Source organism: Cricetulus griseus, chromosome 6 (genome assembly GCF_003668045.3).
Source record: "Cricetulus griseus strain 17A/GY chromosome 6, alternate assembly CriGri-PICRH-1.0, whole genome shotgun sequence".
NCBI lineage: Eukaryota > Metazoa > Chordata > Mammalia > Rodentia > Cricetidae > Cricetulus > Cricetulus griseus.
In genome coordinates, this window is record NC_048599.1 from 52,826,839 (window position 1) to 52,852,108 (window position 25,270).

Consider the following 25,270-nt stretch of genomic DNA (forward strand, 5'->3'; position numbering starts at 1 on the left):
CATAGCGCCACCAGCTAACTTCTGATTGGTTCCTTGTCACGAGGCAGGCACCTAACCTCTAGTGACTAAAACAAGGTCATAGCGAGCACGTGTTACTGTCATGGCTGCCGAAATGGGGGGCTGGTCCCTTCACTTTGCACCTGCGAGCAGACTAGCACTCATGGAACCCTGGGCTGACCAAAGTACTGCCTGAGTGCATTCTGCGAGGTGACAGGGGCAGGCCAGCATAATGCCTGAATCCTTACACCAGGTCGGTCCTTCTTTTCACCTTGATGTGCTTTAAGGGAAAAATAGTAAGTTTCAACCCAGGCTGGGCCTACTGTTTTTGTTTGTTTGTTTGTTTGTTTTTAATATCAGGTGCAAAACGTTCCCTTTTTTTCTGACGTAACACAAAAAAGGCACTATGTTGGCATCAAGAATAAAAAAAAACAAAACAAAAGATCTGTCCCAAATTTATCAATTTAACTAACACAAAGGTGTCGATTTCCCATAGGTCAATTAGTCCATTCTTTGTCCACAATAGGTTCTTGTATTTCATGTGCAACATCCATTCACCTCATCCCAAGGTCCTCAAAATTCCCTGCTCAAAGTCTAGAATGTCATCTATTTCATCTGCTCAGTTGTCCCAAATCTCATTAAGCCATGTAAATTAGGAATGGCTGAGAAGGAGCTACCCTGGGACAAAGTATTCAATCTTGCTGGACCTGAGAAAGTGAGGAAACAAATTATCTGCTCTTAAAATAGAACAGTAGAGTAGACATGGGCGAACAGCTAGAGAAAACCCAGCCTTGAGAAAGAAGAAAGTTAAAAGCAAAGAACATCATTGTGTTTTAAGCCTGGGAACAGTCGTAGGAGGTATGTGTGTCAGTCCTCCCAGTCTTCTAGTCGGTCCTAAGACAGACACATGGTAGTATGGGAGGCGAGGTATTGATAACTATCTTTGTGGAGCCTTTCACAGTAGCTGCAAGTTTCAACATTCAGCTGCGCCGGGGAACATTTTTGAAAAGCTACATAAAAGTAACTATTTGGGGAAAGGGAGATGCAGACTCTCATGGTGGTGTAAAGCCATTATCGAGATTGCTGCAACCATTCTATGGTTTTAACGTGGGGACATGAGGATGTGGAATAAAAGCTCCATACTCTGCAGTGTTGGTGGCCAGAACAAAATGAGACCTTTGTGAGGGCATCGTTTTCAACACTGACAGCAGTGACAGAGGGCAGCAGGTGCAGTAGCGAAGCACTCACCTTCGAACCTGCTGGGCAGTAAGAGCCTGTCACATACTATTGTCACCCAGATGTCCCCAGACAGATGAGAAAACAGAACAGCTTGCCCCTGGCTCTTTAACTCCCAGGCTAATAGCTTTTCCTCCCCCTCTCCTAATGGCAGTCAGGATTGAACCCATGGCTTCATGCATGCCGGGCAAGCACCTTGTCCTAGCTCCTTTTAAGTTATTGGGTTATTAGCTTTGAACTCACTCTAGTTCAGGCTGGCCTTGAACTTGTATCCTCCTATCCCAGTCCCCTGAGGAGCTCATTTCCACAGCTCATTTTCAACAAGCCAGCCTAGCTAAGGGTCTTTCCCTACATCAAGCTGCCAAGTGCACAGTGTGTGGATAGTGGTCTGGCCATCAGGGTTTCTTATAACCTCTAGTCTGGTGTTATTCTCACTTCTAAGAAGTCCTTGGTGGGCTACATGCACTTTCTTTCCTCCAGGCAGTTTTGCAGAGTAGAGAGAGGAAAGAAATCGGTGGCAGAGCAGTTACTTTCTGGCTAGTCTCAGACAGCAGATTTGGTTAGGCTTCTCTACAACTCTGGAACCTGTAAGAAGAAATCCCCACTTCTTCCCCCTCAAGTGTTTGCCAGGGCTCTGGGGAATAATCAGATGCCTGTGGTCTCAACAATGGCCAGAATCTAGATGTGGGTTTTCTGGTCTTCAGGAGGCAGTAGATACAGTAGGCATCCTGGTGGGATCATTACTCAGCAACCAGGGCTAGGCTGCTGATCTTGCTTTCCTTCATGTCTGCTCATGTGTAGGATAGCACTGGCACAGTCAGTTGCTAAGACTGCCAGATTACTGGTAGCTAGCGGGTGGGTGCTCAGCTGCAGCAGCTCCAGTGAACATTACTTAGTGTTGTGTTTGCTCCTGCTTCTAGTGGGAGATGATATATTGGCCCTCTTGCCCGCCTATTTACCTGCAAAAGAGCCCATTGCCTTAACCAGGCTTCTCTGGGGCTGCTGGACAGCTTTTGCAGGTCAAGGTCTCCCAGGCTCCCAGGACAAAGAAGTGTCTCACAGTGGTTATGTTTGCTTTCTTATCTGTTTGTTCCCACTGAGCTCTGCCTGCAGCTTCCAGAATGCCCTATTATGCTGGTCTGGTCAGCATGACTTAGAGCTTGATGAGAGGGCCTTCCAGGTCACTGGGGCCTACAGGCAGGACAGCCTCACTAGGCCTTGTAGAAGTCTACAGTGTCACCACCTTTCCCTGGTGCATGCGAGCATTGGGAACAGTTTCTTGAGACAGTATCTTTTCTTGGCATCCCCTACTTTGTGGTACTTTTTCTTTTTGATTGCCCAAGATGGCGTAGTACACTCTAGCAGGTAGGAACACTGCTTTAGTGGAGACACCCTGGTTCCAATGGCCATTTCTTTACTTATTTTAAAGATTTATTTTACTACTTTTAAGTACTGGTGTGTGTGTGTGTGTGTGTGTGTGTGTGTGTGTGTGTGTGTGTGCGCAGGTGGCCATGGAGCCCAGAAGAGGGCCTCAGGTTCCCTGCAGGTAGAGAGGTACTGTGAGGTGCCTGGCACAGATCTCAACTCAGGTCCTCTGAGAGAGCAGTACATGTTAACTGCTGAGCTCTCTCTCCAGGCCCTCCAGTGGCCTTTTAAAAAACACTGCCCAATACGTTTAGGGAGGCAGATACTCTCTGGAGCATTGTGCCAAGACTTTCCAGAGATTAAGGTTATTTCAAAAGCTCTTCACACCATTCACTAGCCACTTCTCATAGACAGAGGGCAAGGGACTCTCTCAAGGCAGTATGATGTTCCTGTGGCATGGCATAAGTAAGGGAGGGGTGGGGTGGGGAGGAGAAAACAGGGTTGACGACAGAGGAATCCAGAGAAGCCAGAAGTACCAAGCAGATTATTTCAGTCTTGCCTCCATCCTGTCTGCCCAGGTCCTGGGTGCATGGGTCTGATTTAGCCATTCCTTTTAATTTTGCCAACTGTGGAGATGCACGAAGGAAGTCAGTTAGGATTGAAAGGAAGGCGTATGAAGCTACAGAAGACCTTCCCAGAGAAAAGCACACGCTGACAGGATGCAGAAAAGCCGTCCTGAGCCCGAGAGCAAAGGAAGCAGGGCTGAGGTGGCTATCCTCCTGATCACGGGCACCGGTTCATCCAAACCGGTGTTCATTCAATGGCCACGGAGTTCAGACTAAGTCCTGAGCACTCAGGAGCTAAGAGAGCCTGTGGTCGGTGGGAAGATGAGGTGGCCCTCTTCCCAGATTCTTTGGCTGCTGCCTTGGTATTTGAATTCATGAATAGTCTCAGGTACTAGAGCCAAGGCTCACAGAGAAATGCAATCTCAGCGGCTTCCTCCCCGGGATCTCACCCTACCCCCACCCCAGGGTCTCAGCCGTTCCCTCTGCTCAGCTCCTGAATGAACCTGCATTTCCCCTGCCCAGCTGGGGCTCTGGCTTCCTGTGTGCTCAGCCTTCACTGTCTTCTTCCAGGGGCATTTGATGTGCTCAGGAAATTACACCAGACGGAAGATGGAGCGGCAATCAATTGAAAAAAAAAATTACGTTGCTAAGAAAAATGAATGTGGGCTTCGCACAAGAGTTACTTGTGTACCGTATGCCCTAATGTCCGTGATACAATATATGTAATTTCTAGCTCTTTCCTCCCCATCTCAACAAGAAAGGAAATCGATTTTTAATCTTCTGGTTCCCGGTATACCGATCCAGGAGCAAAGATTGCCTTTACTTTTAACCTGTTCTTCAGATACCACCCTCCCTCCTCTTGGGCAGGCTTCGTTTCTCCCGGCTACTAGTTTAGTATATTCACTGTGCATGACTCATGAAGCTGCAGCCTGATTGGACGAAAACCAAGCAGCACCCCCCCACCCCCACCCCAAACCGGTCAGTCAATTGCAGCTATTCTCGGCTCCATTCACAGATTTATTAGCTCTCACACAACGAGGGAAATTCATTCGGCTAAGTTCATTCATAAAAATTTCAACAGCTTGCGTATCATCCTCTCAGCTCAGCGTTCTGCTGGGCACAGGCTCCTGAAGGAGACTGCAGGAGGGTCCGGGAGGGAAGGGCGTCCTGAGAAGGGGTGGGCCGGCCGGGATCCGACCCGAGCTGCACCGAGGATGCTCGGACCTCAAGCAGGAGGAACAATGCGGACCAGCGCCCGTCGCTAGGACTCCTGGCTGGTGGCCCAGAACCAAGATCCTCCGAGAGAGGGCAGCCGTCATAACCCCAGCCCATACAGAAGGCCCTTTGACTCTTATGTGCTTTTTTATTTTTCCCTTTGAAATGAGCAATCACGGGAACAAATAAAGGGTTAATGGGCCAGTCGCTGCCCCGCCCCGTGGGAGCTGGAGGGGGCAGGTTTGAAAGTTCCTGAGAGCAGAGGGAAGGAGTCGGGGGTAAATCTTTCTGCTAAGGCTAGAGGCGTGGTGGCACCCGCTGCCCCAGCCTGGGGGACTCCGGGGCGAGGACCCCCGGGGCCTCTGCCAGGGCCGGGAAGGGACTGCTATAGGAGCCAGAGAGGCATCTTCCTGGGCTATCATCCTTGAGAAGTCAGGGACCCGGGCGGGTGGCCACCGGAGCAGAAGTGAAAGGTGGCTGTGTTTGTGGGTCTACCGGACAGCGAAGCAGTTCAGGCTTCGGTGCCCCGTCTCAGCACTTCCAAGGCTATGCGAGAACGCGGCCAGGACGGCCAGGCAGGACTCGCTCTGTATGTAGGACTCTTTGGGCACCTGGGGATGCTTCACAGGGCCAAGTACAGCCGCTTTCGGAATGAGTCCATCACGTCTTTGGATGAAGGGAGCTCCGGAGGCTCGGTTGGAAACAAGGGCTCGTCGCCGCCTCCCTACCCAGCCCTGGCCCCTCACCTGCCGGCTGAAGATGCCACTGTGCCCACCCAGGAGAGCCCCACTGCGCTGTGCACCTTGATCCCCCGTATGGCAAGCATGAAGCTGGCCAACCCAGTCACTTTTCTGAGTCTGAAAACCTTTTGCCTGGGTACCAAAGAGGTACCCCGGCTGAAGCTCCAAGAGAGCCAGGATCAGGCTACAAGCAGTCCAGCTTCCCCAGAAACCAGTCTAAACAGGACTGGGCCTGCTCCTACACCGCATCCGCATCTGCATCCGGACCAGGTGGGACGCAGGACAACCCCCTTGTCTCCTGATGCTTGCCCACTGCCTGGCCCTGGACAACCAATCCCCAGGAGTAGGCAGGATAAGCATTCTCCGCAGCACCTGTTGGGGTCCGGTCTGAACTACTGTGTGAGGGTAAGTCCCTAAGGTCTGTTCCCTGAGCACTGTCAGGACGGCAGCTTTGCCCACTGTCGGGGCTTCACCTTACCTGCCTGGGCTCTAGGTTGCAGGAAGACATAGCTACCATATCTACAGAGGGGAGAATCGGCCTTACATATCCCCCACAGGGACCTTACATGTATCAGAGTCAGTCAGACCCTCTCCTTGCTCCAAGGGTATGAGCCATTTCTGCTAACCGGGAGGCAGCTGTTGGTGCAGACATAGCCTCTCATAGAGACAGACAAGATGGCAACTTCTGGTCTTCTCTGGTCCAGTGTCAAGGATTTCTCGTTGGATTCATAGTTGAAACCTAATAGGTTATATTATACTTGAGGTGAATACAGTAGAGATTTCTGTGCTAAGAGAAGAAAGTGTGGTATACAAGGGACTTGACTTGGTTTAATTTTTTTTTAAAATTTTATATTTAATGAGCTCTTCTGAAAGCCTGGCAAAGACCTGAGTGTTTTGGCTGGAACTAGCCTTGACACTTGAGTACACAGGAGAAGGTAGGCCTGATTTGTGCTCTAGGTCTAAAGCCAGGGTCTTCACTGGCATTATCTGTCTTTGCCCAACCCTGAGTAAGCAGAGGTGCAGCCTGTCTTTTAGAGCTCAGATCTCAGTGTGTGCATGGAGGATAACCGGAGGGTGATGTTTAGCAATTGATGTGTATTGTGAGAACCCTCGGGGAACCTGGGAAAGGGAGATGTAGTTGGCTTCTGAGATTTATGAGGTGTGCCATGACAATGTCAGATCTTCATGGTAGGAGATTCTTGACAGATACAAGAATAGGATCAAAGTCGCTGTGGGGCCTTCAGGAAAGCAAGGGGTTGTCCTGAACAGTGAGAGAAGGGTGTGGGGGGTCAGGGGGATGGCTCGCACATAGTCCTCAGGAACTGAACAAGTTAGAGCAGGGAAGAGACAATGTTCATCAAAGCTTCCCCAAAGGCCAATGAAGAGCTATAAACACTGGTGAGAAAGACCCTCATAGGTTAGCAAGCAAATCATGAATGTAACTTTTAAAAACTCCACCTGCTGGTGTATTTAGCTCCTGTGGGAGCAGGAAGACATGCCTGAGACCAGCAAGAATGCTTGCTATTCTTCCTGGAGGGTGCAGATGAGTTAGGATGAAGATTGGTGAATGAAGGGCAACTTCTAAAGTCAAGTCTTGGGTGACACAGTGCCCGAGACAGAAACAGAGTGAATTAGGGAAGGGGATTCCTAAGTTTACTTTAGACGTACCAGATTACAACAGTGATAGCTAGAGGTGCTGGGATACAGGTGAGCAGTCTCCTCTGCTCAGCATTAAGCTCAAAAAGTCAGGACTAGCGGGCGTTGGTGGCGCATGCCTTTAATCTCAGCACTAGGGAGGCAGAGGCAGGCGGATCGCTATGAGTTCGAGGCCAGCCTGGTCTCCAGAGTGAGTGCCAGGATAGGCACCAAAGCTACACAGAGAAACTCTGTCTTGAAAAACCAAAAAAAAAAAAAAAAAAAAAGAAAAGAAAAAAAAAAAAAGAAAAAAAAGTCAGAACTGAAGGTAGAAACTGAAGTGTGAGTAACTGTGTAGCAAACCGACCACATGGATCTTAAGGCAGTTAATGATGGATGCTGGGAGGATTGCAAAGAGAACAGGCTTTGGGGATGAATTGGTACAGCCCCTAAGGAAGATGAGCATGTGGAGCCCAGCTCCTGCCCTCCACAGGGAGCAGCATCCTGGTTAGGATTGGGTGTTTGCGGAAAGTCCACAAGTGCTTTACATTTGTCAAGCTGCAGGGTGCCAACCCTTTATGGTTTGGAGTGATTCCCAAACCTGTACCCTTGGCACCTGCCCATTGCTTCAGATTCCTACCCTCAGCCTCACCTTTCCTTCTTCCCCAACCCCGCTGCTGGCTCCCCACACTCACATACCTGTATAATTTTAAGTGTGAAGAGTTGCTGGGTGATGTCCATGTCCCCTGGAGGTCCCCTTAGCAGTGTCTCTGGGTTGTTAATGAGGAGGCCAGCTGTCTTCTCACAATGGTAATAACTTACTCCAGGAGAAGTGCTGACCCCATGACTCAGATGAACTTACAATATTGCTACAATGTTGTGACGTGTATCTCTGGATCCTAACTTGAAAAACAAAATGATTATATTTGTCATGTTATCAAGTTAAAATGTCTCGGAGGAAAATGAATTCTGAAGAAGTAACTTTTCAATCAGAAGGAGAGTGTGGTCTGGACTCAAGTCTGTCTCCTATACACCATTCTTAGCTCTCTTCCTCACAGGGCCCCACCCTGGCTGGCCTTCTGTTCCCAAGAATTCTATTGGGATGTGAACCAATTTTTTAAAATGAAGCAGCAACCTCTTAATTTTTCAGTGGAAATTATTGTATTAGTGAGATGCACCATGATGGCTGTACTCTTGTCTACAGGCACAAACACATGGAAGATGTGAATAAAGGCTTGCTTGGGGCAATAGATTCAGGTCAGGGGATCAAGAGATGATCTGAAATGCAAGTAGACATGGGGCCTGGGAGGACTTAGGTGCAAATTTTATAGGTGAAAGGACCTCCCCCCCCCCCCGTGTTCTGCCTCCTTATGTGAGTGTTGCCCTCTAGTCCCAGTTACTCATTTGTCTGACTAAGCATATTGTGAACCAGTCCCATTGCAGGAACTGTTGTAGAAACTGGACATTGGTCAACAAAACAGACAAACTCTAAGCATCAGAATGGGTCTCGTCCCTGTGGAGTTTTTAATAAATAGACAAGTCAGCATCCTGTTCCAAATGTTAGTGATGCCGTGGAGAGAATAAAAGCGGGATCAACAGGAAGGCAGTCTCTTGGGTGGAGACCATTTGGGACAGAATCAGCACTGGGATGACATCTTCATTCATTGCAACCCAGGCTTCATTTTCCATCCACCCTAAGCTAGAGTTGACTTTGGATTAAACAACCTTAAAAAATATTCTTCTCATGGTCTTAAGATGTAGAATTCGTAATGCTATCAAAAATGTTGCTATGACTCCTAAGAGCCTATTTTTAATTTTCCTTTAGCTGGGATTTTGATTCTTTTGGAAGCCTCTCAGGGAAGGTGGCCTAATGACCCATTTTTTTGTGAGATACCAAAGCAGGAATGGAGAAACAAGGCTGTAGTCTGGGTAAAGTACTGGAATGGGTGAAGTTCATTACATAGTGTTTAATGGTGACTTTTGTCTTCACCATAAGACAAAGTCTCATCCCTCTGAGGTCTGCCCAAGATACCTTAGTCATCAACAGATACCCATGTTCATCTCCGAGGTGCTCTGTACAACCTGCAGTGAGTATGGGGATCAAAAAGGGCTAGCCCTAAGTTCTTGAAACTCTCTTTCACCAGCATCTAATGACTCCTGCCTCTCTCCTATAATGTTAGTTTTATTTCCCACCACTCTTTGGCCCTAACATAAGTCAAATATAAGGCAGAAAGAGGTGCCTGTTGACCTCCACTAGTTATCCTTGCTACTATCCTCTGCAGTGGACTATTTTCTCTAAACAGCCCAGAGTTGTGGTGTCTGTGCATGATGGCTAGTAAGTAACCGATGGAGGTTCCCATCCAGTCTGCCTTACTCTCACCCCCTTCTCTTCACATTAGCAACACACACACACACACACACACACACACACACACACACACACCTCCGGCAGACATATTGCCTAGAAGCTTATTGATGGGGCAAAGTAGGTGAAGGGCCATGCTTTGCTGGAGAGGGCTCTCCCAGGATCAGCTTATACACCTGCCTGGCTGTGCATCAGCATGATAAAAGACTCCGCACTTTGCTTCGCCTCTTTCCACCATTTTCCTAAACTGAAATAGCTACCCAGGGCTCCTGTGGCAAGTGGCACAAACTAGGTGGTTTATGCAACAGAACTTTAGGGAGTCAGAAACTCCCTAACTTTAGTTAGGGAGTCAGAAAGCCTCACTCGAAGACATGAGAAGGGCCAGTTCTCTACCAAGGCTCTTCCAGAGGTAGCTTTGGTGAGGGCCAACAGTTCTTGGTGTTTTGTGGTGACAGGTACACCCCTCTACTCTCAAACACTGTATTCATACAGCAGTCTACTTGGTGTCCATGGCCAAACCCTCTCCTTCAGAAACAGAAATAGCTGGATTAAGGCCTGCTCCAATGGGGAGTGTGTGTGTGTGGAACTCATCTTAAATCTGTGTCTGCTCCTGACATGGGCCTTCTTGTGTTCAGCAGCTCTACATGAGTTGAGGGATTCTTCCTTTGCTTTGTAAATATCACAGCCTGTTCCTTCCCTCCTGATGTCTCCTGTCCAAGGATGTGTCTGATTTGTGAGCCAATAAGCTGACTCTCTGAATTCTCTTTGTCTGAATTAGATACAGTCCACAATACTACGTGTAAACTTAGTTGCTTCTTTGTGGGGGAGCCCAGGACTAGGAGTTACACCAAGGACAGTGCTCTCATCTCCCATCTTCCAGCACCAGCAGCACTCAGTGGCTCCAGGTCTCCTTTCTTGCTTATTTCTCCTGGTTCCCTGCATTCAATATGCAAACTGCACATTGGCTCTACCTGGTTAAGATGGTGGCTTTTGAAAATCAAACTGAATTTTTTTTTCTTATAGGCAAATCATGTTAAAATTGTAGTAAGAAAGTAGAGTGTGGAAGAGTAGTAGGGAGCCTGAATTAGTCTGTTTCCCATTGCTGTAAGATTTGTCCATTGTTGGAATATTATATAAAGAAAAGAGATCGACTCAGTTCACACCTTTGAAGGCTATAAGTCTAGGACTGGGCAGCCCCATCTACTTGGTCTCAGGTGAGGACCCCTTGACTGTATCGTCATATGGTAGACCGCATCTTGGTGAAAACACAGTGTGAGAGAGGTTATTGGAGAGAGGAGAAGCCAGAGTGATTCAGGGTTCAGGCTTTCTCTTTTATAGCAACTCACTTTTGTAGGAATTAACTAGGGTGCCGTGAGAACCTTCCAAGGGAATGCACCCAAAGACCAAATTCTCTGTACTCTCCTCCTACTAGGTTCTAGTTTTTGAAGATCCCATCACCTCCATAGTGCTATACTAAGACCAAGCTTCAATACCTGAATCTTTGGGGACATATTCAAACCATAGTCAAACCTTAGTGGACCCCAGAGAGCACAGGCTTTGCCCATTCACTCTTGCTTAAGGAACATTTTGTGGGTGGCATGTGTCCACATGGAGCAGAGTGACACAGTACGCTGAGATCCCTGGCAGCCATTTCCTATGACTTCCCCTTCCATGCACACCTTCCACTCAATACCGTGCTACAAGAAGCAACTGTGGTTCCCAGCACACAGTCTAGCACCAGGAGAGTGAAGGGCATACTGCACTTCACCTGTGGGTCAAGGTGGCTCTACTCCCTTCCACCCAGCTCCACTCACTCTCATTGGCTGTCTGTACCCAAAGGTGTCCGTCTACATATGCACATCAGCCTGTGGCATAGCCATGGGAAGACATTTCCAACCTCTTTATCTTTCATTTTCCAAATGAGAAAGTCTGGTAGATAAACAGAGATGTCTTTACTGGGGGTTCTTTCTTTTATGTAGTGGGACAAAGAGTACTTGGGGACGGAACTGAGGGAGGGACCCTGCCTCCTCTGTGGGAAGAGACTTTGCTATCCTATAAATGTGGCAGTATCCTGGAACAGGCTGTCCACATCTCACAAAGAATTTGTGTGTCAGCATTTACTTTGTGCATCAGTTGTCTGGGAGCGATAAAACTTTTAGAACAATTTTTGCTTAAACTTGATAAGATTTCTCATGTGTTTGGGGACAGGATAAGATGTGAAGAGAAAGGATGCAAAAGCTTTGTACAAACAAAACTTGTCTCATCATGGGTGGGGAGTGGACATTCAAAGGTATACTTTGGGGCTAGGTGTGTGCGTGCGTGCGTGCGTGCGTGTGTGTGTGTGTGTGTGTGTGTGTGTGTGTGTGTGTGACTAAATTTGACCATGGTACCTCAACGTGTTCCTTCCCTTAGCTCTACCAGAACCTTCTCCCTAAGTCTCTCCATGTCTTCAGAGTAGTCATCCACTGCTCTGTACTGATCCCTCTTAGCTATAGAGTAGACTCCTTCTACACTGTGAAGATATTTATGTTACTAACTCTTCATTATTTTATTTCCAAAAGTCTTCCAAGGGGCACCTACATCTGTTAAAAATCTTGATCGCTACCTTTCATCCTGGTCCAGAACGTAAGAGGCAGAGGCCCAGACACCTGCGTTTTGCTAAGCCCTTCACATGATTCTCGTGCATGTGAAACTGGAAAATGCTCTCTCAGATGAGTGCTGTGGCTCACAGCCAGGGGCGATTTTATTTTACCTCACAGGCCATTTGGCAATACCCGAAGATATTCTGGGTTATAACTGAGAGGGAAGGAGTTCTTTTGGTCTTAAGTGTTTAGATGCAGCCAAACATCTCTCAGTACCCAGACAGGGCCCATAAGGAGCCTGATGAGGCCTAACCGGCCAATAGTGCTGAGTCACTCAGAGAACACAAAAAAGCTTGGCTGTGGGTCAGGAGCTAATAATGAAAGAGGGAATAACCTAGGGATTCCTAGGAACTGCAGCCTCTTATTCTTCTTTCCTAAACTCATACGTTTTCTGAAATGCATACTTCCCCCCTTTCTACTTTCATCCCATCCCTCAGCATATCAAGCATACTAGCTGTAAGATCAAGTATGCCCACATTAGCAGCAGATTACTCCAGGGTAAATGGCATTTAATGGCTAGGCTGGTGTGTGTGGTGGTCTCTCTTGCTCTCTGCCTGTGGACCAGGGTGAAGCTGGCTGCTACTTCAGTGCATGAGCGCTGCCATACTACCGCCACACTCCCACCATGACCATAATGGACCAACCCCAAGTTGCCTTGATCATGGTGTCTCTTCACAGTCATAGAACAGAGACTAAGACAGTTTGATAAGGGCCATGTCCTACCATTATTGGCCCCAGCATTTTAATAGGGCAACACATTCAGAGCTTTAACCACTAATTTTCAGGCCCCAAACCTACTCTGAGGTTGGAGAGTCCCTCTAGTTATGAAGGAGACATGGCATAAAGCAAAAACCTTGAAGATCACCTGCTACAAGGATAACATTAGGTACTGGACTTCTCTCCTCAGCCACGATTGTAGCCAGGGATACTATTGCTATGATGAAACACCATTATCAAAGCAATTTGGGGTGGGAAGAAGGGTTTATTTGACTTACACTTCCATGTCACAGTTTATCATTGAGAGAAGTCAGGACAGGAACTCAAACAGGGCAGGAATCCAGAGGCAGGAGCTGATGCAGAGGCCATGGAGGGGTGCTACTTACTGGCTTGCTCTCCATGGCTTGCTCAGCCTGCTTTTTTTTTTCTTTCCATTTTTTAAAATTTGAATTAGAAACAAGATTGTTTTACATGTCAATCCCAGTTCCCTCTCCCTTCCCTGCCACCACCCCCCCAACTAAAACCCTACCTATCACATACCCTTTCTGCTCCCCAGGGACAGTGAGGCCTTCCATAGGGGTGTCTTCAGAGTCTGTCATATCCTTTGGGATATGACACACCCCCGTTTTGTGAGTCTTGGCTCAGGGAGTATCCCTCTATGTGGAATGGGCTCCCAAAGTCCATACCTATGCTAGGGATAAGTACTGATCTACTACAAGAGGCCTCATAGATTTCCGAGGTCTCCTCACTGACACCCACGTTCATGGGGTCTGGATCAGTCCCATGATGGTTTACCAGCTATCAGTCTGGGGACAAAGAACTCTCCCTTGTTCATGTCAGCTGTTTCTGTGGGTTTCACCAGCCTGGTCTGGGCCCTTTGCTCATCCCTCCTCCTTCTCTGTAACTGAATTCCAGTTCAGTTCAGTGTTTAGCTGTGGGTGTCTGCTTTTACTTCCACCAGCTGCTGGATGAAGGCTATAGGATGGCATTTAAGTTAGTCATCAATCTCATTATCAGGGAAGGGCATTTAAGGTAGCCTCTCCTCTGTTGCTTAGATTGTTAGCTGGTGTCATCTTTGTAGATCTCCAGACATTTGCCTAGTGCCTGATTTCTCTGTAAACCTATGTCTCCCTCTGTTATGGTATCTCTTAAGTTGCTCTTCTCTATTCTTCCCCAGACTCAACCTTCTGCTCCCTCATGTCCTCCTCATCCCTCTTCTTCTCCCCTTCTCTTTCTTCTAGCTCCCTCTCCCCTCCTCCATACTCCCAATTTGCTCAGGAGATCTTGTCCCTTTCCCCTTCTCCGGTGGACCATGTATGTCTCTCTTAGAACCCTCCTTGTTTCCTAGCTTCTCTGCCAGTGTGGATTGTGGGCTGGTAATCCTTTGCTCTATGTCTAAAATCCACATATGAGTGAGTACATACTATGTTTGTCTTTTTGTGACTGGGTTACCTCTCTCAGAATGGTTTCTTCTAGTTCCATCCATTTGCCTGCAAATTTCAAGATTCCATTGTTTTTTTTCCACTGAGTAGTATTCCATTGTGTAGATGTACCACAATTTCTCTATCCATTCTTTAGTTGAGGGGCATCTAGGATGCTTCCAGGTTCTGTCCTAGAACCTAGGACCACCAGCCCAGGGATGGTACCACATGAAGTGGGCTGGGCCTTCCCCCATCAATAACTAAGAAAATGTCCTATAGTTGGATATTATGGAGGCATTTTTTTCGGATGACTTTAGCTTGTGTCAAGTTGACATAAAACTATATATCACAGCATTAGAAAATAATTTTTTGAACTATTTATTGGAAATAATTAAACACATTCAAACTTAAGCTGGAGGGAGGTAGGAGGATGGCTCAGTCAGTTAAGTGCCTGCCTTGCAAGCATGAGGACCTGAGTTTGAACCCCTAGAATTCATGCAAAAAGCTGGGTGTGCCAGCACACAGCCATAACTCTAGTATGTGTGTGTATATTTATGTGTGTATGCATGGGTGTGTATGTGTGTGTGTGTGTGTGTGTGTGTGTGTGTGTGTGTGTGTGTGTGTGTGTGTGGGGGAGGGAAATAGGTGGATTCCTCAGGCTAGTTGGTCAGCTACCCTAGTCAATCAGTGCATTTTTAGGTTCAGTGAGAGAAACTGCCTCAAAAAATAAGGCTGAGAACAATAGAGGACACTGGACATTGACCTTGGTTGTCACAGACATATATGCACCCCTGCATACACAGCACATTTCCCTAACCCATTGCTCTGTTGACGGGCACTTAGGTTAGTTCCATGCTGTTGTGCTCTGTGCTACAATGTACACAATGTGCAAGTGTCTTTGTGATGTGTTGAGTTGGAGTCCTTTTGTAAAAACCCAGGAGTGTTGCACCTCAGAGGAGGTTCTCAGAGGAGGCTCCATACTGATTTCCATAGAAGCTGACAAATTTCTAAGGCCACCAGCAGTGTATAAATGCTCCCTTTTGCCCACATTCTCACTAGCATTTGTCGTTGTTGTTTTCTTTGTGACTGCCATTCTAGCTGGAGTGGGATGGAATCTAAATGTAATTTGTATTTTGTATGATGGCCAATGAGGTTGAATATTTAGGAGCCATTTGTTTCCTCTTTTGAGACCTGTCTGTTACATTAGCTCATTTATTATTGAGTTATTTGAGTTCATGTTTAGCTTTCTTAGTTTTCTTCTGTACTCTAGATATTAGCCTATACATTTATAAATAGCAGAGTTTTTATTTCATTCTGTATGCTGTCCCTTCATTTAATTGACTGTTTCCTCTGCTGAGCAGAAACGTTTCTGTTTCATGGGTCCCATTTGGCAATTGTCACATTATTTCCTGAATGACTGGAGTCCTGGTTATAGGTCCTTATCTATGCCTGTATCTTTTTATATAAATATTATCCTCTGAAAATGCTGTTAGATATGAGCAATTAGATGATGAATTTTGTTAGATTTCATAGTATGTCTGCCATTCGATGGGTGGATGCCTATGCCTATATCTTGAAGTGCTTTTCTGTCCAGTAGTTCCAGTTTTGGGTCTTGCATGGAGGTTTTTGATCTTTTTGGAGTTGATTCCGTGTGGACTGGGAAATAGGATCTAGTCTCACCATTCTTCATGTGAATGCCCAGCTTTCACACCCTGTTTGCTGAAGAAGACTGTCTTTTCTCCAGTGCATATTTTTGGTGTCTTTGTTAAAAATCAGGTGGCTGTAGCTGTGTGGGTTTATATCTGGCGCTCCTACTCCATGGATTTACATGCGTGCCTTTGCACCATTACTAAGCTGCTTTTATTCTGATGGCTCTGTAGTATACTTTGAAATCAGCTGTGGTCACATCTCCATCGCCATTCTTTTTGCTCAGAATTGCTTTGGTTATCCCAGAGACTTTTTGATTCCATAGGAAATTTAAGATTTTTTTTCCTGTTTCTGTGAAGAGTGGTTTTCAATTTATTATGATGGGAGGCTACTGGTTTTACTGGTAATTTTATATCCTGCCTCTTTGATGAAAGTATTTATCAGATCTAACAGTTTCCTGGTGGTCTTTATAGTCTCCAGTGTACAGAATCATACCTGAAAATAAGGCGCCAGATGTTCTATGGGGTGGAGGGAGATACCAGTGAAAGATGTTGGGACCCCAGCAGGAGAAGAAGCATCAAGAGGAAGGTTCCATTTCAGACAGGTTGAACTGGACATGGCAGTCATCCAGATGAGCGGGAGGAGACCAGAGGCAGGAAGAGTGTGGGGAACATCTCCCTTGTGCTGTGCTTTGTAGACCTGACAACTTTCCCATTAAATGGAGTGACTGTAGGTGGTTTCAAAGAATGGCGAAGGCAGGAGAGCCTCTTAATGCTGCACAGCAGAAGCTGCTTCTCTGATGCCCTTGAGACCGGAAAAGAAAATGTTACATATGTAATTCCGACACATAGGTAACTTATGTAAGCACACACTTGTGCTGTGAAGACAAGGACCTTTATTTGAATGCCACATGCAATGATTCATATACTTTTTCATTCTTTTTGAGTAAATTCTGCCCACAGCATCCCATCTGCATTACACGTCTTGGTTTCTCTAAAGTGAAAGAGCTCTTGCCAAGATCTTCAAAGCAGATGAGGGCAGAACCCACTTTATGTTTTATTATATTTTTGAATGGTCTTAGCTACCTCCAACTTAACATAATTTTTTAAAAGCAATTTTCCATCATGAAGTAGGTTTTTTTTTAAAAAAACAAGATTTTGACATCTTTTCATAGAGTAACTTTAAAAAAGTTAAATCTAGTATTTACACCTTATCCATGTGTGTAATGTCTGTGTAGAATATATATATATATATAATATATATGTATATATATAATATATATATATATATATGTGTGTGTGTGTGTGTGTGTGTGTGTGTGTGTGTATTCTAAATGAAGATGTGGCACAGCACAGAAGATTCCCAGTGAGCCCACAGTTCACAGCCAAAAACATGAGTCTAATGATACATCTCTGTGTAGATGTAGACACACCAGAACCCTGCTCCATGCAACTGGTTGGGCAGGGCAAATCCAGCTGCCCAGTCAGGGAATTTTATTGTAGTGTCACATGTTAGCAGTTTCTCCATATGATTTGTTGACATGGTTCACAAGGTGCTTGCAGCTTTTGTTATGATGCAAGTTGTCCCATAGTTGTAATCCGTGGCTCATTGAGGGCCTGCCTCTTTATTTAGGAGCTATAAGTTTGCTTTGGGTTTATGACTTTTACCTGCTGTGAACTAAGAGCCAATGCCTTGATGGTTGTTTTTCTCTGTGATAGCCTTGTATTTCCTGGGGTGCCCTTTATGTCTCCACAGCATTTTGTCAACACGTTAACCAAATTTGGATAAAGTTTATTAAGAAGGTATAATTTGTTCTTAACAGTTTTTGTCATTTGGAGAATATACTTTTCTCAGGAAGGACAATGTTAGCAATTAGTAACACCATGTAGTGAAGAATTGGTCTTCCCCAGAATGGTCTGTCAAATTATCTATCTATCTATCTATCTATCTATCTATCTATCTATCTATCTATCTATCTATCTATCTATTTATGTTCACAGGTGGATGGTTCAGGGTTACAAGGTTGCCACAAAGCCATCAGCTCAGACTCCTTCCACCTTTCTGTTTGGCCATCCTTAGCATATGGCTTCCATCCTCAGGCTTTCTCAACATTGCAACATTGCTGCTGGAGCACCCACCACCACATTTGTTTTCTAGGTAGTAGGAAAAAGGAAGGGTGAAGGCAAAATGTTGCACCTTCTGGATGGCTGAGTTAGCCGCCTTTTAAGCAATCACCCTTCAAGTCCTACCTAATGACATTTGTCTTGTGGTTTTTGAGAGAGGACGCTGGAAATGATTGTTTTAAAACTAGATACATTTGAGGGTACATTTCTTATGTAGAATTCAAAAAATGTTGAATATAGGAATAGGAATATGGTTCAATGGTGGAATGCTTGCCTGGGTGAAGCGCATGAGGCCCTACGTTCATCCACTGTACCATACATGCATTTGTGCGCACGTGGTAGGTATATGCACATGCACTCTTGAACACACACACACACACACACACACACACACACACACACACACACACACACTGAAAACACAGAAGTGAAGAATAGAACAGCAGTTACCAGGCTGAGGAAGGCCAGAGACAGGGAGATATATGTTAAAGGATACAAACTTTCGGGTCAGCATGATGACTAGGTCTAAAGCTCTAGCATTCAGCACAGGGATAAAGTTAGTCATTTCAGATTGGAATCTGAAAATTTGCCAAGGGGGTAGATTTCAGATGCTCTTATCAAACATACAGAAAGATTGCCAACCAGGGTAATCTTTTAGTCGTGCTGCATTGGCCGTCTCAGTTCTTCAGTGGGAGGCTCCAAAGACTTTCAGCAGAGGGTACTTCAGAAGAATGGTAAAGGAAAGCATTCAGGGAGCAAGCTGTCTTTGGAGGTCATAGGAGTGCCTGGCTCACACCCAGCATGCTACCACCTACTCTTCATGGTTCCCATTTATTTTTTATTCACAAATGCCAATAGCCAGGGATCATAGCTATAGTCTTGGAGTGTAGGAGTTGGGGGAAGGAAGGAAACTACCTGGGAGTTGAGTTTGAGATGAACTCTTCATTACATAGACTCCCTGAGCCCTCTCGGACCCTAGGTTTGTACTTGCCCTTTCCTTTTGTGTTAGCTACTCTTTTCAAGGCTATGACAAAATGTCCAGCATTAGTGACTAAGGGAAGAAGGGTTCATTTGGGCGCACCATTGAAAAGGGAGTGTGGCCACCCATTGTGGCAGGAAGGTGTATGGTGGAAGAGGCATGAAGCAGCTGGTCGCATCATGTCCAAGGTTGGGAGGCAAACAGGTTCAGATCACTTCCTCCTTCTGCCCTTTGCATTCAGTCGGGGAATCCAGCCCCTGGGATGCTGTTGCCAGAATAGCAAGTGGTTGCCCTCACAGGTAAGCCTCTTTGCAAACCCTCTCACAGACAGGCACAGAGTTGTGTGTCCTGGGTGATTCTGAATCACAACAAATTGTCACTGATAATAAACCACCACCACACACTGTGATTTTGACACTTACGCTGAATTATGTGCCTACAAAGTTATTACTCCATGCCATGGCTGGTAATGCCAATGATCCATCCCACACCAAGGGACTTTAAAAGAGATGGGAAGGATGGGGCCTGGTGATGGGAGGCAGGTGGATCTCTGTGAGTTCAAGGCCACCCTGGTCTCCCTAGGAAGTTCCCAGGCCAGCCATAGCTATGTAGTGATTCTGTCTCAAAAAAGACAGTAAAAACAAAACAAAACAGAAACTCCCAAACACACAACCAAACAAAAGGAGATAGAGAGCTTCCTTATACCCCTTTTTTTCAATCTTCAGCTAAAAAATGCTGTTTTTTCTCTCTCTAAGGAGTACATGTAATAAAATATACAATTGAATCTAAGGTCCTATTTGAGATTCATTCTTAAGGTAGTGCCGTAATAGCGGGCATTATTTAAGTCCAAACCACAATTGTAGAGTAGACTTATCGGGAACTTCCCGTCTATGGTAAGTGAACAACTTGACAAATTGCCACGCTCAGTTAGAGCCTGATTGTGGTGACCTTGTTCCCATCACTTTCTGACTCAAAGTGGGGTTTTTGTTTACTTGTTTTAAATCACATTTATTTCTTATTTGGTTTGTGTGTGTGTGTGTGTGTGTGTGTGTGTGTGTGTGTGTGTGTGTGTGTGTTCGAGTGCTCATGGGTGTGCGAGGTTAGAGGAGAATTAGCTCTATCCTTATGCCATGTGTGTCCTCCTGGAGACTGAACTCAGGTTGTCAGAATTGGGTTCTAGAGCCTTTACCTGCTGAGCCACCTTAGGCTCAATACTGTCTATTTTTTAAACACTGACTAACAAGATTGCCCTTTTTGAGATGCCATCACAAAGAGCCTTTGGTCTAACCCTGAAGCGACAGCTCTGGCTGTTGAAGTTCTGGGTCCTGCTGCTACTTTCCACAGTGGCTTTTGAACTTAACCCAAACAGAGGCTCTGACCCAGTTCCTCCAAAAAGAATGAGAGATTCCCTGAAAGCTACCCAGACATACAGAAAGGACAGATGTTCCTCCCCACTCCAGAAGATGTTTAATTCAGGAACTAGATTGAGCCCAACTTATTATTAAAGATGATTTATCTGAATTAGTCCTTGAGAGCTTTGTGAAGTTTCCATTCTTGACTTGCCCAGGAACTGTGAATTTACCAAGATATCTCCTCTTTCCAGTGACTGTCAACACTGTTACTGGGCACGCTCAAGCCTATACTACTCTTAAATCATTCTTCTCTTTAGCTTATTTTTTTCTTTCCTTGAAATATAGATTCCTACAAGCAGAAACAAAGCCCTGGTGGTTATCGAGCTTGTGTCCCCCCCGTCCCCCCCCCGCCCCCACCTCCTTAGCTTAAATGCACCAGGCTAATTTTGTTGACGAGAAGTAGAGAAGTTGGAACAGATGACTGGGAGATCCCTCCAAGCTCAGCCTTACCTTCAGCCTACCACCAGGGTCAGACTCCACTACAGAACTGTTGGGGGATATTTGATCACACTGTGACACTCCAGGACTGTTAATAAAGTTAACCTTGAACCAGGGGCAGAGTCAATGACTAGCTAACTGAATTAGCCATAGAGACTTTGGAGGGCCCAGAATATGATAGAGAAGACAGGAAGGCATAGGGAGGGGCTTAGAAAGAGTCACTTTATTTATTTATTTATTTATTTATTTATTTATTTATTTATTTATTGATCTGGGAAGTGTGGCAAAAGAGGGTCAGCTGGTCATTCCTTTGCTGCTTTCTTGATCTATCGGGTTTTTACCTTAATATCCGACTCCTGAGTTTTTATTTATAATAGAACAATTTAAGTAGATGCTTCACAGAACACTTGCATTTCATTTGAAAAGAAACCCAATGACAGATGATGCACACCCGGGATGCAGCTGTTTCTTTTTTCAGAGATATCCTCTAAACTGAAGACTAGCTGAGTGTCATCTGCCACTTCAGGGGTGGACCTACTAGTGTGAGGCGCAGTCTCAGCGCTGTGAGGCTAGCCATCTGTGCAGCGCTTTTATGCTTGAACTTGGAGGGAAGACAGCATGGTTCTTTGAACTCATACTCTACCAGAGACACCATATTTCATTAAAACCCAGTGACAGATAACAAATAATTTGGCTTTTTGTTCCTTTTTGTTCCTTTTCAGTGACACTTAGCTAAGTAGCAGTCACAGTTTTTTTTTTGTTTTTTTTTTTTTTTTCTTCAGGGTCTTTGTGTAAACAGTTCCAGGCTGGCCTGGAACTCAGACAGATCTGCTGTCAGTCGCCTCTTGAGTGCTGTGATTAAAAGCATACACCACCACGCCTGGTGTAGCGACAGTGCAGTTTAGCTATGTCTACTTCCAGCCGAGGCTTCATATGTTTACTGAGTGCAGAGTTCAATACAACTGAATGGGCAGGAGCAATGTTTCTAATAGGCAAAAGGCCCTTGAAGGTCCAGGGTACAGACACTCTGGGCAGGAAAGGACAATGGAAGAGGTTGCTGGCACCCGTAGTGCCCCTTTGCCTCGAGCAAGAACTAGCAGATGTTTGTGAGCACATGGCTTTTGTTTTAGTTGTTTTGCATTATTTGATGCAACCATAAACTCTAAATCCTGGCTTATTCTCAAGACTGAGTCATATTTGTGAATGGAGGGCATAATTTTTTTCAAGAATTGAGAAATAGAACAGAATTATTCTATTTATAGAAATAGAATTGAGAAATAATGTCAAAAAAAGATGTTCCACTTTAAGTGGATTATGGGTTGTCAGGAGAGATCATACAGACACATCATTATTAGGTTACATTACATCCCAACTTAATTAAACACCCGTATACAAAATATAATTGGTAGGTCATTCATTAAGCCATTGGGATGATTGAGAGTTATGGTGTTGTCTTGGCTACAGAAGCAACAGTATTGAAGCCATGGCCAAAAGAAGAAAGAAACAAACAAACAAAAGCCATTGTGGACACACTGGACAACAGCCACTCCATTTCTCTGTGTATACTCTTCAGCATCCACCTGCTTCTGGGCCTGCCTCTCTGCATCTCTATAATGGGCCACACAAGGTGCCAGTCCTTAGCATCTGGGCCCAGCAAGCTTAGATGCCTGGTAGCAGGCCCAAGAGTCACACTGAGTATCTGAATTATGTGGTACTGGCTTTTTGCCTAGCCTTTCAGAGTAAAGGACATCCAGCAGGCCTCTCCTGGGGAACAGATTAACTTCCGTGAGTTGCTGTTTTCCATCTCATTTATGATTCATGACCCACGCTGTATTTTTAGCTTTTATTTATTTGGATCTAAGAAGTGGGTTGGAAGGAAATGTAGTTTGGAATCTCACGGAAGAATAGGGACAAGCTGGTGTCACATTTAAGCTAGAGTTGGCTGAAGTTTGGTAATAATAACCAAACATTCAGCAAATGTTTAGAAAGCCCGCTGAACGTGTGGTTCCACACTGTTCTAGTTTTTGAGAACAGAAGACTCAGCTTCTGCACTCTAAAGTGTTAAACAGTTCATCATGAGTATATTGTTTTGTTTTGTTGAGACAGGGTTTCTCTGTGTAGTCCTGGCTGTCCTGAACTCACTTTGTAGTCTAGGCTGCCCTTGAACTCAGTCAAGGATCTGCCTGCCTCTGTTGCCTGAGTGCTGGGATAAAGGTGTGCACCACCCTCCCTGCTGCTACTCTCTGCCTCATCTCTAGACTGTAGTCTCACCGTAGTACTTGGGAGTTGTGGAGCACCCCTTATTTTGCCCTGTGCCCATTGCCTGGCAACCCTTCTTCCAACCTTTCTGGCTTGCCTTTCCTGACTCCACCCACCTCCCTTTTGCTGAGAAATCTCCCCTGGCTCCCTGGAGCTCCTGACCTGAAGCTTCTCCTACCACACAGCCCACAGCTCTGCAATCTGCTGTGGTCACATCCCTATAGAAAGTGCTCTCGACTGAAGTCCCTTCACAGTAGTTGAGGCTTCCAAGCAGCGGGAACTGAAGATGTCCAAGAAGAACACTGTCACCCCATCACAGTGACTACTATTCGCTGAAGCCTCTCCACAGGCCAAACACATGGTTTCCAAAATTGAACAGCTAGTAAGTACATGCAAAGCTCTGATCAAACCCAAGCCTGTCTGCGTTTTTGACATCCATACTCTTAGGCTCTGTGCGCTTCTCACTTCCTTTTCACGCTGACCCTGGCAGGCTCAGTCAGCTTGTTCTGTGGTAACAGGTCATTGCAGGCCTCAGTGTTTCTTCCTCTTGCTGTGTAGCCACAGCAGGTTGTCTAAGGCTCTGTTCCATATCATCCTCACTCAACTGCCTGGGCTGACAGTAACTTCCGAATTGTAAGAGGAAAAAAGGAGGGCAGACCACTGTTGTGTGAAGAGGAGCTGTGTCCAACTTCAAAGAGGCTGACAGAGTAAAATCCATATGCAGGGAAGGGGAAAGTGGGAAATGTTTTTGGATTGGCACTAATGGCTCGCACATAAACAAAAGAAAGCAGCAGAGGAAGCAGAAAAATGAAAACAAAAGGAGACTATGTCTAGAGGAATGAGAGTCTTCAGGGAGTAAGAAGGCCTGCCTGCCTCTCTAACGGCAGGCCTAGGATTTAGCAGATGCTGGCACCAATTATTCAGCTGCTCCCCTTAAATTAGCACTTTGAAAGCTCGTCCTCATCCGAATGTGTTAATTCTTTGACACACGGGGGATCCTGCCTGCATCAGGAGAGAGCCACGAGACAACAATTAACTGATACTGCAAAAGTGAGCCTAAGTGAGGCAGGCTTTGCAAGCCAGCATCTCAAGTCACATTGGCATTCTGAGCCACCAAGCCAAGAAGGCTGAAAACTTTCTCCTGGAACAAGAGACTAGCATCCGTGGTCTCCCTGGCCTATGCCTTTACACATTGATAAAAATCTCTTAACAGCTGCTTAGGAGGCTTGGGCAGGGTGCCACAAAGACTTGCTTAAAGGTATTAGTTGCAACTTTTGAATTTTAATTCGGAAATTAAAGCCATTGGATACAAGATACAAGGCCCGGGGACTCTCCACTAAGACTACAATGAGAATTTTTGTCAGAGAGGATTCTCCTTTGTCTGCTGCACTTCCCGCTGTGTTGGAACAGAACGGATAATTGGTGTGAGGTGGAACTGAAGACATAGCTACCATCTTAGGTGGCTGAGTTCATATTCTGATGCTGTTGCTACTCTGGGTCCCAGCAATGCTATCAACCAGGCATTAACCTGTCCTCAACTGGCCAACCAAAGAGACAAAACAATAGTGACAAACAGCAAGCAGATATGTTCAATTTGGCCACTTTGGTAAGAGGCACAGATAAAGAGGGTTCAGGGGCCCCCAAATCCATCTTCAGAGTCCGGGCATTAGGTGGAGGCAAGAAGTATGCACAGCCAAGCAGACCCAGGCAGGCTGTGCATTTTCCATTACTGATCATTGACTCAGTGCCAGTCTTTCTTGTAAAGTGATCTGTGACTGAATCAGGACTGTGGGGAACCTCTCCCTGGAAGACAAGTTCCTTTTCTGGCTGGCACCAGGCTTTAGCTTTTTCCTTCTCAAAGTATGATATTCATGGGAAAAGTCTATTTCTTGGGATCCATTGACTCAATAATCTGGTCACTAAAGGGAGAGGCACAAGTGTCTCTACTTGGCACATTTTCATCCTTGACAGAGTAGTTATACTGTAACATAAATACTTAAGATGGGACAATTTATAAAGAATAAAAATTTTGGCCACACATCTTTAATCCCAGCATTTGGGAGGCAGAGAGGCAGGTAGATTTCAGTGAGTTTAAGGCCAGCCTGGTCTACAAAGCGAATTCAAGGACAGTCAGGGATGTTACATAGAGAAACCCTGTCTTGAAAAGCCTAAATAAATAAATAAATAAATAGTTATTGGTTTGTGGTTCTGGAGTCTGGAGAGTCTAAGAACATGGTGCTGATGTATGCTCACCTTCCAGCTGTGGCCATCTTGCTCCACCATAATGTGTCAAAGAGGATGACACGGTGAGATAGAGCTGGTGCGCTAGCTTGGGGTCTATTGATTGGATAGGTGGAGGAGACACATGATGCTGTATCTTTAACCTATAGATGTTCAGGTTCCTGCATTCATTTTCATTTTAAATATCTCTCTGTAATTAAACCTATTTTTATACCTATTTTGGTACATGACACACTTTGAGAGGGTAGTTATTATGGTAAAACCTCTATCTG

General features: G+C 45.6%; 1 protein-coding gene across 1 annotated transcript in view; it reads left to right on the forward strand.

Annotated features, from left to right (window-relative positions):
- Nucleotides 1–4,152: 4,152 nt before the first annotated feature.
- Shc4 (SHC adaptor protein 4) overlaps nt 4,153–25,270 on the forward strand; it is a 100,685-nt gene continuing 79,567 nt past the window's right edge. Inside the window, exon 1 of the mRNA XM_027421953.2 lies at nt 4,153–5,524. Within this exon, the coding sequence (XP_027277754.1) occupies nt 4,928–5,524 (597 nt within the window). The 5' untranslated portion in view covers nt 4,153–4,927. The remainder of the gene's footprint in view (nt 5,525–25,270) is intronic.